Source organism: Pipistrellus hanaki (genome assembly GCF_964339955.1).
Source record: "Pipistrellus hanaki genome assembly, chromosome: 9".
NCBI lineage: Eukaryota > Metazoa > Chordata > Mammalia > Chiroptera > Vespertilionidae > Pipistrellus > Pipistrellus hanaki.
Window position 1 is genome coordinate 55,899,185 of NC_140511.1, and position 15,280 is coordinate 55,914,464.

Here is a 15,280-nt window from a genome sequence, read left to right on the forward strand (position 1 = left end):
TTGGTGGGAACAGCCTTCACTGGGCTTTCCCGGGTGCTGTGTGGGTGAGCATCTTCCTCTGTTCTGTGCTAACAGAGGGTGGTCCATGGGACACACATTGTTCGATCCTGTCTTGTATATGGGAAATCGCTCATGATTTTAAAAGCATTGAAGAACATATAAACTGCAAAGGATTCTGGGCACAGTAGGCTCTAACCCAAGGCGGCTTTTTATGTGTTCAGCACATTAGAAACCACGTTTGACACCAACGTCACCACGGAGGTCAGCGGACGCAGTATCCTCAGTTTGACGGGCAGACCCACTCCTCTGTCCTGGAGACTCGGCCAGTCCAGCCCTCGGCTCCAAGCGGGAGACGCCCCCTCCATGGGCAACGGGTACCCGCCTCGAGCCAATGCCAGCCGGTTCATCAACACCGAGTCGGGCCGCTATGTGTACCCTGCCCCTCTGAGGAGGCAGCTGGCGTCCCGGGGCAGCAGCGTGTGCCACGTGGACGTCTCGGACAAGGCCGGAGACGAGATGGACCTGGAGGGCCTCAGCGTGGACGCCCCCGGCTACATGAGTGACGGGGATGTGCTGAGCAAGAATATCCGGACAGATGACATCACCAGCGGGTGAGTCCTTGGGGTTTCTCTCTTCACCGAGCAGGAGAAGGCTCGGCACCTCGTGTTGGTTTGTTTATTTGTGTTGGCAGCACTTGAAGTTCTCTGGAGCCCATCAAACTGCCTACTTCCCTTTCTGCCGTCCATGTCCAAGGCGATGTGGTTCGGAGGGGAACCTTCTGGGAGAATCACGTGACTTGGGCCGTGGTTCAGGCTTGGCAGTTCCTCACTGGGTGGTTCTAGCACGGCTCCACCTGCAGCCACAGTGACACTGGACCACAAACCACACGGTGTCCATTTTTTAATCAAAACCTGGCACTTAGCGTGGAGTCCGGCCTCCTCAACATGGCCTACCTGGTCCTACGGGGTCTGGCTCTTACCTGACTCTTAGATCGCATGGTTCTCCACCCTCCCCAGTTCCTGCTTCCCCTGGTGAAGCTGTTCCTTCCAGTCCTCAGTCTCATCAAGCTCTCTCCTGCCACAGTGCCTTTGTCTGGATTCAGTTCCTCACATATTTGCATGACTGGTTCCTTCTTGTTGCTCAACGGGCATCTCTTTGGACCGTTCCACTTGAAGTAGTTTATGTAGCTTTGCCCCTTACCCTGTCCTCTCCATCACGCTGTCTTCTGAAACCTTATCTCCGTTTCAAATTACTCTGATTATTTGTGTATATTTTATGGTCTCCCCATCCCCTCCTGCTTGCAATAATAAGCTCCATGAAGCAAGGCTATTGTCTGCTTGTGCACTGCCAGATGCCCAGTGCATTATACATCTGGGAGCTTATAGATATTGCTGAGTTGAAGAGCACATGAATTCATGGGTGACAGCACAAACCCAGCCTCTCTGTAATGAGCTGCTTGCTGCCTAAGCTGCGCTGTGACCATGTGCAGGCCTAGGCCTCCCTCTGGTTCTTGGCTCTATTCCCCAATAGCTGTGCAAACCAAAAATGCATCTGTGTATTCCACTTGCCTTAGACTTAATCTGTCCCCCTCACTTTCACGGAAGTTTTCCAAGATCTTTCCCTCTTCTATCATTCTAGAAGCCAAAATTATTGACAGTAAAAATCAGGTTTAAAACATATGGCATACCTGGTCCTATGAGCAGTGATCAAGAACCCATGGGTGAATCAATATTTTCATAATTGAATATTAGTTAATTCTCCCACTATGTACCAAGCCTTGTGCTAGGTGCTCTATGTATTTACCGTCTATTTTCACAGCAATCCTTCAAGGTAGGTGATATCACCATCCCCATTTTATGGATGAGTAGGTTGAGGCTCTGAAAGGTAAATTAACTTGCCCAAGGCCCTGCAGTAGTTAAGAAGCAGAGCCCAGGCCCAGCAGCTTCTGCTCCTTAGCCATTGTGCTTCACCATTGTGCCCAGTATCTCATTGCTGCATTGAAGTAGCACAACTGGAATTTATTTCAAAATTAATTTACTTTTGCTTAGTTCTACCAGGCTGACTAGAAATGTTCTTTGAGTTAATTAAAAGTTTAGACATAGAGGTGCTTTGGCTTTCTGCCTGTTACTTTAGAACCATCCTGTAGTGAAAATTTGGATGACAGGAGCCACCAAACCCTTATAACCTTACAAATTTCTGCCATCCAGAATGGCTGGGAAAGTTGATGGACTGGTAAAGGAAATGATCCCATTAGCCTTATGGAATCATTTTGTGTTTTTGTAAACCTACAATAACCTATGCCTATTACTAAAATTAAGTTGCCTGTGCTTTAGTCTTTTCATTATTAATTAGAAGACTTGGAATCCAGCATGGCCTCGAGGTTATCATTATCAAATATCACTGTTGTTTACTACCAAGAAGTTTTCAGGTTGCTTTGTGACTTTTGTATCCTGTAATAGAGTTTATTTTCTTGTTGGATCTGTCTCTGAATACTCAGTAGATGGTCCGTGTTGATTTTGATGTAGTATTGACAGTTTCCACAAGGTGGAGATATTGAAACACTAAAGCTTGCACCTTGGTGAGAAAGTCCTAGTTTCCTTGGCTACTCAAACCAGAGCCTTAACCCCTGCTAACAAGCACAGATGTTTACCTTTCAGCTCCTGCTCTGGGAAGCTTACTTTTTTTTTTTTTTTTTTAACCCAGTGAGCTAGCTCTCAGAGCAAGTGTAGATAATAGTGCGGACATGTAAGCAAACCACCGGATTACTGAAACTGGAGAACTCCTGTCTGGTTTTTCTTCTCACGTTCTCTTGATGTGGAAGTTTACCTCCCAAAGGAGGAGAGATGGCCCAGATGGCACTTACTGCTCCTCCTGGTTGTAACCTTCCAGAATGCGAGCTACCCATGTCTCCACTCTGTGGGAATGCATGCGAGTGTTTGCTTTGGGGCTACACGTTATCAGTTTGCTTCGCACGCTGAGTCCAGGGCAAGACATTGACTGTCCTTTGTACTCATTCCTTTTTCCTTTGATGCATATGACAGGGTTGTAGATATTGAAGGACTGGTCACTTAGCCTCTGCTTCAGAATCTGTGAAATTAGTCATATTACCTAGGCCAGTGGTCAGCAAACTCATTAGTCCATAAAGCCAAATATCAACAGTACAACGATTGAAATTTCTTTTGAGAGCCAAATTTTTTTAAACTTAAACTTCTCCTAACGCCAATTCTTCAAAATAGACTCGCCCAAGCCATGGTATTTTGTGAAAGATCCACCCTCAAGGGGCCAAAAAGCCGCATGTGGCTCGAGAGCCGCAGTTTGCCGACCTCGGACCTAAGCGATCTGGGTAGTGGAAAGAAAACAGACTGAGATGTCAGAAGATTGGAGCTTAAAGCTGACTCAGCCCTTGTGAGCTCTGTGGCCCTGGGCATGTCATCTGCTTTGCTGGGCCTGGAAGCACTTTCATTAACATGGTCCTTAACCTTCTAAGTTAGGTCTCTCTGTGAGGTTGCATCTGATTAGTGGCCAATATCTGATAAAGCCACAGAGTCTCAAACAGGGACTAGGTATCTTATCAACCTCAAACAGCCAGGCACTTGGAAACAATGAAATGATTCAAGTCTTCATCCAGATGTGTGTTTGGTTTCCTGGAGACAGCCTTGATGTATGAGTAATATATAAACCCTGGAGGAGGCTCTTTGAAAAGAGTTCTTGTAAAAGTTTACAGCAAGTTTATTTAGAAAGCCTGGTGTGGAGTAATTCTAGTTTCTGAAAACCTGTGACCTTTGTTCTTAAAATGACACCTATGCATACCTCTGCTTGGGGTAACAGCTATCTTTTGATGTCTGTAGTTCGTCGTCTCCACTGGATAGTCTGTGTGTATTGTTTGGGTCTACCGAAGGTGGGACTGAAATGACATTAAGAAGAACTTAGTGCGGAATGTGTGCGTGCGCGAGCGCGCATTGTAAATTAACTCCCTGTGTGTGCCAGCCACGTCTAAGGACTTTACAAGTTACCACCTGACCTCGCCACTTCCTTTTATTAGAACAATAAATTGGGCTTTGGCTGTAGTGAGTGGGAAAGAGTTTAAAATAACAGATGAAGGTATTTCTTACTAAGTTTTGATCTGTGAAGTCAAGCCATCTACTCATCTTCTAAGCATTCAGGGTGGCATATGGTGCAGACTAAAATTAAGGGGACAGAGTTAGCACCCATATGTTTGGAGAGAAGATTGTTTTTCTTTTTCAAGGAGGCACTGAGCTGTATAATCTTCCAAAGTATGAATATACATCCCCTCCTGGGGAAAAATGATGATTTACATTTAGCATCAGAAAATTGTCCAAGCCCTTTTGATGGCCTCCTATTGCCTATGGGAATACTTATCAATATCTTAACAGAACGTGGGAGGCTCTTTATGATCCTTCCCTCAGCCATCCTCTCTGCCTTAGCCCTGGTTACATCCCTCCTCACACCCCCACACGCCCCACTGTCCTAGGCTACCTGCCATTCATTACAGAAGGCTCTTACCTGCATTTGCAAAGCTCTGTGCCATCAGGACATGCCACTTCCTTCCTGGAATTCCTTTCCCACCAAGCCCATCGGACTGACCCTACAATGAACACCACCTCTGTGGTGCCCTCCTGACTTTTCCAGTCAGAGTTAGCTCTGCCTCGTAGCTCTGCTTGTGCATTCCTGGTGGCTTTGGTTTACAGCTAACTTTGTGGGTGAGCCTTTCACTTTGCATGGGAAACTGTTTGAGAGGGGCTGGATGGCGTTGAGGAAAGAGCGTGGTCTCAGGGACAAACAGATTTGAGTTTTAGTTCTGGCTCTGCCACCTGAACTGGAACAAGCTCTTAATCTTTGGGAATTAGAGATAAGACTTGAAAAGCACCTGACGGAGTCTGAGATGCTCAAGAAATGGGCAGTGCACGTATGTTTCCTACTCCAAACGTGTAGGTCCTAGAAGACAGACAGTGCCCATTATTTTTCTAAACTCAGAGACTAATACAGATAGTTATCTGATGATTACTTTTTGAATGGTCTGTTCTGAAGCCCTACCCTCACAGGAGGGTTTATATAACTTGCCACCACCAGCTGTGTCACTCAATGGTTCTGTTTACAGAACACTTGGGGAAATCAGCTTCACCTCTGGTGTCTTTTGGTGCGATACATAGCTCCACCTAGTGGCCAATATAGGATGTGACACTGTGGTTTTGATTGCTTTTAACTCTAAGAGTCCTTTCATTGGTTTACAACTGAGGGCCAAGGAAAAAGACTTGGTAATAGTTGGCTTGTCTTCTGAATGTAGCCTCCTAAGTAGTTTAATGTGGGAGAGAAAATGGGGTTTTGAACAATTTGGGCCTCAATGCTGACATTGTAATGGCTGACGTCATCCCTGCCTCCGTGGCAGGGATTCCTACATCAACAGGTACTATGTGCGGGTACCGTGTGCACACTGGTGCCTGCTGGGAGACTCAGTGCCTTAGCAGCTGAGGAACCCATCCTTGCTGAAGTTCTGGTAGCTCATAAACATGTCAGGATATGTCTTATCGGTTTGGGCTGCCCTAGCAAAATACCATAGCCTTCGGGCTCTTATTTCTCACTGTTCTGGAGGTGGGAAGTCCAGGATTGCAGTGCAGCATGGTGGGGCCCCACAGAGAGCCTCCTTCCTGGCCTACTTTGTCCACGTGGTGAAGAGAGGATGCTGTGGTGTGTCTTCCTCTTCTTATGAGGACATCAATCCCATCATGACATCATCAAACCCAGTCACCTCCCAGAGGTCCCACCTCCTAAAACCATCATATTGGGAGTGGGACTTCAACACATGATTGGGGAGGACACAAGTGTTTAACCAATAACACGTCTATCTACCAGTTCACCTCTTTTCAGAATCCTTCCCTGATTCTGTCCAAGCAGAGGCAGTGATTCTTTCCTCTGGGCTCCTGTGGCACTTAACATGCCCATAATGGCACTGGTAGCTTTTCAGTGCACTGATTATGAGGAAGGGAGCACATACGCATTACAAGCCCTTAAAGTTTAAGTCAAACCTATCTTAGATGCTTGTGTATCTCCATCGGCTGGCCCAGTGCCTGCCTGTTCCTTAACATGTTAAGTGCCGTGTCAATCACTGATGACTGACACTATACACTCCATCTGGAAGACAAAACAGGCTGGGCACCTAACACGTTAATACTAAGTAATCAACACATATTTGCTAAATGAATGCTATGTCTGGCCTTAAGCAGACCAAGACCAGTCGCCTGCCTTTTGAGTGAATATGTGCCTAAGATGGAAGCCCTTGAGCTTGGGGTCCAGCCACGTACTCTTCCTCTCCTTGGCCCTGTCTTATACTGCCCCATTATTCTAGACCTTGGACCACCTCGGCCCCAATAAGCCGGTCAGTGACAGTACAGGAGAAGAGGCAGCTCGGAGAGTGGACCATGTGCCGTGGGGTTATGGAGATAGACGTGCCTCTGTTCTTCTTTTTCTTCATCCGTTGACCACAATGGGACAGATGTGCGAGGTGTTTGTCATCAACCCAGCAGAGCACACAGTAGGCAGCCTGTGAATCAAACAGGCAGCACCGAGAGCAAGAAGAACTTTCTTATCTGGTGCCTGTTTCTCATGGCCTTCCCAGGCCAGACCTGAAGCGACCTTGACAGGCTGTTGTTCCTGGCAAATTGATGGGAAGGAGAGGAAGCCAGAAACTCCTTACAGCCAAAAACGCACCCCGGAGCCAAGACAAATGATTTTAGGCAAGGCCGTCCTGGAAGGCGCTGGGTCATGGCGGGTTCCAACAGGGCGTGGCAGGCAGCTCTGAGATTTGACAGGAGCGGCTCTTGTTTCTCTGGGTGGTTCCCTCTGAAATGGTCTTGGCTTGTGCAGCTCTGGGAAGGCTTGTGAACTCCAGGTTGCCAGTCAGCCAACTGCCGGGTGGGCCTCAGTGGGGTTAGAAAGGTTTACCTGATGTGGGAGGATAAAGACTCAGTTCTAAAGACAAATCTAAATTTAGGGCCTTGGGCAAGTCACTTACCCTAATGCACTGCCATCCTCTTCAATCTCTCTCTCTCTCTCTCTCTCTCTCTCTCTCTCTCTCTCTCTCTCACACACACACACACACACACACACACACACACACACATACACACAAGCTACAATAAAAAGCCTCTAGGCCCAGAGTAGCCCAGTACGTTGGAGAAGGGGGCCAGGCTCTAGTCAAGGGGTCTTTCTATTTCCCTCTTCTCCCCTCAGTGGCTTCTCACTGACAGGTCTTACCAATGTATGAATTCACAGAAACCATAAACACCACTTCCCGTCTGATATTTTCCTTGGTGTTAAATATCCCAGGCAAATACAATGATCCCTGTTTTCACAGGCAGCTCTGTAGAAAGAATAAGCAAGAACAGGGAGTCATGCATGGGGCAGGGTTCATTACCCCAAGTGTTGCCCATCCAGTGGCAGCTCTCCCTGCGTGGTTGTGATGTCACGAGACATGGGCAGTGTGGCAGAGTCATGGCTCCGGCTACTAGTCTCGGTCATCCCCGACAGCTGGGGAGGCATCAATTGTCCGCTTCTTCTTTCATCCACCGTGGGCCCACTTGATTTACAGAGTGTGAGAAATCTATTGGGCTTTTCCAGAGGAGAAAGAACAACTGAGCTAACAACATGCCCAAAAGTGGAGAGATTATCCAGCATTCTCTCACTTACCCTCACCACTGTTGGTGATTGGATTTAGCAGAAGGAGACTGGGACTTAAAAAAAAAAAAAAAAAAAAAAAAAATTATTGGCCAACAACCCCATGGAGAAATGAAATGTGGTCCCACCCTGACATAAGCAGCCCAGATTGCCACTCATAACTAATAGCCTAGTGAGTTATGGGTAAGAGAGAAAAAAGGTGGTGTCTGATCTTCTCAGGAAAGCAGGATTAAGCCCTGACTTGAATTTCCAAGGTTGCTTTGAGATTTGAATCCTGTGGGGAAGGAAAAGGAGAAGGGAACATGGATGCTTTAGGAGACGAAAGTCGGGCCTCAGCCCTTTTTGAGTGGTCCCTGAAGGGGCTGCTCACCCTCTGATCCTTGGCAACACCCTCCTGGTCCTGAAGCTTTCCAAAGCGTGGGCTCTCCTGGGAACTGGCAACCATTCCTCTGGCCTGCCTTCCGAGGAGGCTCCAGGCAAAAGGCAGTAAAATTCCACTTGGGAGTGTTTATTGAGTTTGATTGTGTACTAGAGACGATGCCAAAGGCACTGAGCCCAAGGGGAATGAACAAAACCCAGTCACCAAGTTCTAACACCATGGACAGGAGCTCCTGGAAAGGAAGTGTGTCAATCACTACAGGAGAGCTGAGCTGCAGTGATCAGTGGGGGAATCAGTGAATTCTGTAGGGAGATGGGCAGAAAATAAAGAGCCTACTGTGTGGTAGGGGCAGTGGGAAGAGTGTAGTTGTGGAGCCCGAGCTGGATTCTGGAGCTGGCAACACCACTCCTAGCGTGTGTGCGGGCACAAGCTACAGTGGACAGAACACCCAGTGGATGCCACTACCCTAAGGTCTACTAGCAGCAACAGCATCTTGAAAGGTGAACAAGATGTCAGGCCGATCAAGGTCAAGAGCAAGGGCATAAGAATATATGGACATGGAGCATGTTTTCCCTAGAATGATGCCCGGGAAGGATTGGAGAGTCACAATGGGAGCGGGTGGGCTTGGTCAGGAGCTATTAGGGTCCAGAGAGCGGGGATGTGGTTCTATGTGAAGCCGAGGCCCTGGGAACAGACGCACAGAGGGTTCGAGGGTCTTTTCACATGATTCAGCCTGACATGGGGTCATTTGGCAAGGAGCACGAAGGTGTCAGAGAGACAAGGATAATTCCTGGGTGGCAGCTTGTGCTGAAACCAGCTTGGAAGTAGTTGACCTTTGTCCTCAGCACCCTCAGTCCATTTCCGGTGCTCCCTCTTGCCGGTTGACACGCACCCAGTCCCTCTGACTGTCTCAGGCCTCAGAGACCAGGGCTGGCTGAATGTTTAAGCAGAGCAGCCTGTGGACTGTAATTCTGGGGGCTTTGGGAAAACCCCAATCCCACAGACTTCCTAGACTTGCCCGGGAGAAGAATGGGGCCCAGTGGGGGAAGTTTCCTGTGCGTCAGCACTTAATTCCAACACAAGGCAGGTGGCAATAAATGTTAGCATTGAAAGGCATGATATGGGGGCTCCAAGAGGGATCTGAGAATAGAGCAAGCCAGCGGGGGCCTTTTATGTCCTCACTTCATCCTTCTAGAATGGCTTCCCTCATCTGCACATGAGAACAGTATGCCTGGAGTTGCTATAATGGGATAACCAACACATGTGGAGTGCTGGTACCATGCCTGGGGTGTTATAGATCCTTCCAGTCACCCTCATGATAATGATGAGGCCACCAAGATTAATTGGGACACGGTGTACACATACTACCTAGTTTAATGCCTGGTGCAGGATGAGAACACTCAGTATATTTCATTCTCTTCCACCCTTACTCATTGCCAACCCTGGGGCACCCTTTCCTTACAATGGATGGGGTTTGAGATAAGACTGTAACTGACACTCACATGACAAATACGAATACCCCTAAACACTCCAGCTGACAGACAGACAGACAATTGCTGTGCTGGTTTGCAAACCCTGCTGTGGTGAGTCAGACTGAGCAAGGCACTCCTTCCTTGCCTTCCCACCCTCTGGACCACCTGCTGCTTGTCCAGGTAGACTCCCTGCCCTGCACAGGGCTCTTGATTGGTAAGCAACATCAACATGGTGACATGGGGGCATGACTCAGACTGGCCCTGGGTGTTTAACAGGGAGATTCCACCTTGGTTTCATTAATCAACGCTATCGAGAGACTCTGTATTTTCGTTATTTCAAATCAACAAGCATCTCCTTGGTCCCAGGCTCCTCTCTGGGGTAGGACAGACGGAACTTGTTCTTAGGGCTGCCCCATCTGGTTCTCGTTATTTTGGGGGGTTCACTTTTGGTCCTTACAAATTCTCCTTGGGATAAACTTGGGACCTGTGAGCTTGCAATTATTGAGAGCTAGTTACACATACAGGAGAAACATCCTCCAGATCTGTAGCTCCTGGTGGGCGGCGGGGGTGTATTGCACCCCTTCCGTATGCTGAGCATCGTAAACCCCAGACCCTAGCTTTGTACGACATCATTTACACTTGACGAATAAGGAAAATTGTTACTTAATGGTTTGAAGCCCATGGAAGAGATAAAAAAGGTGGCCTGGCATTCTGTTGTTTCTTTCTCTTGGCGCCCTGGAATTTCAGTGTGGCTTGGTGCCTCTGTCACTTTGCTGGACATTAGTTGGCTATTCTGTCTCCTCCTTCAGAACCAACCCCTTGAAAGAGTGCTGTGGTCTGCAGGCTCCTCTTTCTCTGCTCAGTGTTTCGCAGATGTGCCAGGAATGGGGAGAACCGAGGTGTCACTGAGGGACCCTGAGGTCCCCTTGTCCTGTGACGCTTTTGCACAGTTTTGTTACGTTTTCGTGTAGCTCCCTCTAGAAAATCCAGTCCATACATATAAATTTTATCTTATGCATATAAATCACTGAGGGAGAAAATACCCTTCTCAGTTATTTTTCAAGGGGCAGCAGCTACAGAGCCGCTCAACAGATTTATGATGGCAAGGTTGAAGGATACCAAGTTCGAGTTGAGGTGAATCTGAGAAGGAACATTTGGATGAGGTTGGGAGGATTTGGCCCTGGGACAGTAAGCCCATGTTGAAAGACTCAGAAAAATAGGCCATATGTGCCTGTGCTCAGATCAAGATAAGAAGCTGCAGTTTCGTTGAGCACTCATGATCCTCCCATGATGCTGCTCGGGGGTCCTGGGGTCACGGAAGACAGAAGTGGAATCAGAAGACCTGGCCTCACCGTCTTTGCATACCATCTGTGTGTCCTTGGGGAAATCGCTGCCTCGTCTGAGCCTGTTTTCCATCTGTTCAGTGGTAACCTTCTTCTCAGGTGTGTGGTGAGAAAGAAGGGAGATAGTTTGACACGCACAGGACAGAAGGTCCCTTCAACTTCTCAGAGTTATTGCATCCACTTGCCTTCCCAACCCTTTACTGTACTTAGAATATTCACTAAGATGATCTCGTGCTATTTCTTAGTCCTGAGTACAGTGGCCACATGTCTGCCAATGGGGTCCGAGAGGGTCTGTGTATTAGGGTTCTCCAGAGGGAAATTTTACAACTTGAGTCCAAAGGCAACCTGGAGGCAGAATCCCCTCTTCCCTGAGGAATATCAACTGATGTTCTTTTCTTCCTTCAACGGATTGGGTGTGGCCCACCCGCATGCTAGAGGATCATCTGTTTCCCTTAAAGCCTGTTGAATTAAATGGTCATCTCCTCTAAAAAGTACCTTCACAGAGACACCTGGACTAGTGTTTGCCCAAATAGCCAGTACCATGGCCTAGCCGACCTGACACATACAATGAACCATCACCGTCTGCAAGCGGGCCTTACTGTATGGCCCGTGGGAATGAGTCATCGGGGTCAGGAGGCAGCTGACCTGCGGCCCAGAGATGAAGAGCAGCGCATCAGCCCCTGGAAACATCTGCAAGGACTCCGGGCTGCCATGTCCTGCCTGGGCTGTGACCACAAATCAAGACTCTGTGCGGCCTTGGGAGAATTGTGGCATCCCTTCTAAAATCCCCAGGGTCCTGATAAGAAATCTCCCTGAGAAATGGAGGTTTCCACCTTTCTTCTTAATCCCGAAATAACTACGGAATGAGACAGACACCCCGGCATGGACAGCTCTGGCGGGCTGAGGATTTTCGAGACTCCAAGTGAAATGAGAGGCCCCAAGTCTAAGGAGAGGCCCACATCTGTCTCCAGAGTCTTCTAGCTGTAAATCAAGCTCTCATGCATTTCTTGATCTTGGGATGCGTGGGAAACGGGGGGGCGGTTGAGGGGGGTTGTGTTTCTCTCTCCTGTGTCATCGGAATCCGAGTCCCAGGCCCCAGAGCCTTGTGCTTGTAATTGCCCAGGCATCAGTTTGGAAACCAGAAGTCTCACAGACTTGAGCAGCGAGGTTTGAAGGGTGAGGTTGTCAGAGACACGGGGTGGAAGAAATGCAGTGTTGGCTCTGGAGGATGAAGTCACCCAGCAGTGCCTGCTAACCCAGGCCCTCCTGTCTGCCTGGCCCGCAGCAGCCGTCCTGTGGTTCCTGGCAGCGAAATTGCTTTGTGGTCCCTGTTCTATGCGAGTCCCTGGGCTGACCTCTTGGCGTGTAATGTCTCACTCGTTCCTCAGACCGGTTCTTTGAGAGAGGGGCTGTTTTTCATTCTCCTTCGGCAGTTGGGAGACCAAGATCAGAGAGGTGAAGTTGCTTGAACAGGTCACGCAGGGAGTAACTGCTAGAACCACGTGTCCAACCAGGCTGAATTCATAGCCCTTGCTCCAAGAACTCTGCAGCGTGGCTTTTCACTGTAACTAGACCCCATGCTCTGATGGATGATGGGAGGCAAGGCCAGAAAGGAAGAGTGGGCACCTTCTGGTCATTGGCGGCCCTGGCTAACCCCCTGTGCCATTTTAAGGAGCCATTAGTGGACCTAAAAGGTGGTGTTCCGAAGGGCGGGGTGCAGAGGGCCGCGTTGCACAGGAGCTTGAAAACACTTGGGGAATGCTTGCCCAAGGACCACAGGATGGCCAGGGTGACGGGGCCGGGGCCAAGGCGGATACTTTTCTTTGCCTCGAAAGCATTATTATGTGTTTCATTTCAATTAAACACCCCAGGTCTCTAGTGTGGCCTTAGCAACACTTGTGTCAACATTCCCCGGTGCCTGTGCAGAAAGCAAAGGGGGGCAAAACCGGTTCCTTGGATGTGGGAAATGAGAACCCATGACGTGGTCGGGGGCAGGAAGGTTCTGCTCCGGAGCTCGTTTCGCACGGTGACTTACGGAGGTGCCTCCTCCAGCACGGCGTCTGCTCTTAAAGCTCCCGGAGCTGGGTGTGTGGGTCACCTGCCTCTGTAGGTGGGGAACCTGACCTTCTCCAAGGAAATGCCACTCTCAGAACCCCCACCTCCTGTGAACCCAAACAAAACACACAATTACAAGCTCCGCGCCACCTGGAGGCCCGAGAGCCATGCGTGGCGAGTGAGAGCCTTATTAATCGAGTGACTTTTGCTTTAACTCTGTGGGAGTTGTTAATTAAAACCACTCAGCCATGGCGTTGGGAGAGAGGGAGGGAGAGCAAAATTGAGGGCCGCTAACAGATTGGCTTCCCTCACGCCTCTACAGGCTTGTGCAGCTATTGTAGAAGTTGACACAGACTTCACGGTTGAATGAACCATTCACCAGGGATGCGAGTGCGGTTCCTTGGGAACAGCTTTCATCAGTATCCCACAGCCAGGCCCTCTGCATACAAAGAACCTGCCTAGGCCCTGGCCGCGTCTATAAGCTGGTTAGTAATCACAATCATGTAATCATAGGGATAGTAGCAGCTACCGTTCATGGGCATTTCTGAATGTCAAACCCTGTCTGCAGCACTTTATATGCATTATCTCATGTCAGCCTCGCAACTAACCTGCGTGGTCTTCCACCTGTCCTCCGGCGAGGACACCAAAAGAGGGCAGTGACCTGCTCAAGGTCAGAGCGGGTGGGTTAGGCATCCAGGCTGGCCACCACACAGGAGTGTAGCCGCTGTGTTCCAGGGTTCTCACTGAAGCTGTGTAAACATGTCAGAAATCTACTCCTCTTACCCCCAAACTCGCTTCTCCTCCCGTGTGTCCACATCCATTTCTCTTCCACAGCCGGAACCTAGAAGGCTCTCAGACTTTTCATTCCCTTGTCCCTGGAAGGCCGGCACTAAATTGGCTGATCCTGTCTCTTTGGCATCCCCTGCCATGTTTTCTAGTCTCCCTGCTCATATTTCTCCCCAGAGGACTGCAGTCAAGCCTTCCTTGCTTTCCTTGCCTCTGATTTCAATGCCCATCCAACAGATCTGTCCTGCCTTTCGGTGAGAAAAATCTTTCTAGTGTGTAGACCTGATCACATTATCATGTGGATGGGTCAGGAGATATCGCTGTGGTCGTCTTTGGAAAATACAGCCTGCTATGTCCTAACCCTCTGTTGCCCAGCATGACATATAAGGCCACGTTGGTGTGTAAGCTCCATGGAGGCACAGACCTTGTTTGTCTTTCTGACCACTCTCCCCTGTGCCCAGCACAGTGCATAGCACAAAGTAGGCCCTCCCTTTTATTTCGGGTGCTAATGAGTGACGGAGCCACTTGCCGAGGCTCATCTCTATTGTCTCCTCCTCCCTTCATGGCCCACCCCACCCCCCACTGGCATCCCGGTCCTGCCACTCTGGACCACTGACATTTTTCTTGATATAGAACCACGTTCTTACACCTCTGTGCCTGTACATGTGCCTGTTCTCTATCAACCCCTCTACACTCAGTTGCCATCCACCTGCCACAGTCCTCTAAGGATCTGCTGAGGCTAGGAAGCCTTCCCAGGCGACCCTTGCAGACATGGGGCTCCATCCTCTGGGTTCCCAAGCACCTGCTCACACCTTCCAGTTCTTTTTGGCTTTGTCTGTTTGTATAACAGTCCTCAAGACTGAGATACCCTTGATCAGGGGGATTGTGTCATTTACCCCTGCATTTCTAACTCCTGCCTGACGTATTGTATATGCTCCATAGTGGGTGTAGAAGGAAGGGAAAGGGAGAGTAGTATTTCATGGCCATAATGGCAGCCAGTGTTTGTCGAGGGCTCATTGAACTCTTACAGAAATCCTTGGAGGCCTATAACACATTATCCACCCCCATTGTACTGATGTAGAAACTGAGGATGAGAGAAGTCGCTTACCTAAGGACATACTGCTGCTACAGGGTACAGCCAGTTTGGGGAACTTGAGGGCTCAGCCATTGAGGCCCAAGCTCCTTCCCTTTGGGTACTGCCTCCCACTGGGTTTTATGTTCTGAGACCCAAAGATGTACTGTAGCTAGGTTCTAGAGAGCCCTAGAAATCCTAACCTTTAACTGGATTCATGGAATAATAATGTGGGAAGCCACAGAGTATCTGCAAGTTAGACAAAGTCTGTTTTGTTCTCTGTGCCAGGTTTTAAGGGGAGCAGAGTCAAGCAGAGGTTTATTTAAGGAAAGGGAACAAGGAAGGTGAAGGGTTCAGAACCAAAAACATAATAGAAATGTTTGTAGAAACAAATCTGCTTGATGTGGAAAACTCTTAGACAAGGGTAAATTCCAGAGGACCAAACCTGAACAGTAGGTGGAAGTTAGACTTCAGGTTTTCA

The 15,280-nt window shown here is 48.9% G+C and overlaps 1 protein-coding gene across 6 annotated transcripts in view; it reads left to right on the forward strand.

Annotated features, from left to right (window-relative positions):
• The window catches only part of NAV2 (neuron navigator 2), a 354,139-nt gene that overhangs the window by 218,604 nt on the left and 120,255 nt on the right, over positions 1 to 15,280 (forward strand). For all 6 annotated transcript variants that reach the window (XR_014796009.1, XM_084895481.1, XM_084895482.1 and 3 more), the window contains one exon: positions 222 to 611. Coding sequence is in view for 5 of the 6 variants with exons in the window: in XM_084895481.1 (XP_084751607.1) it covers positions 222 to 611 (390 nt within the window). In the remaining variant the exon portion in view is untranslated. The remainder of the gene's footprint in view (positions 1 to 221; positions 612 to 15,280) is intronic.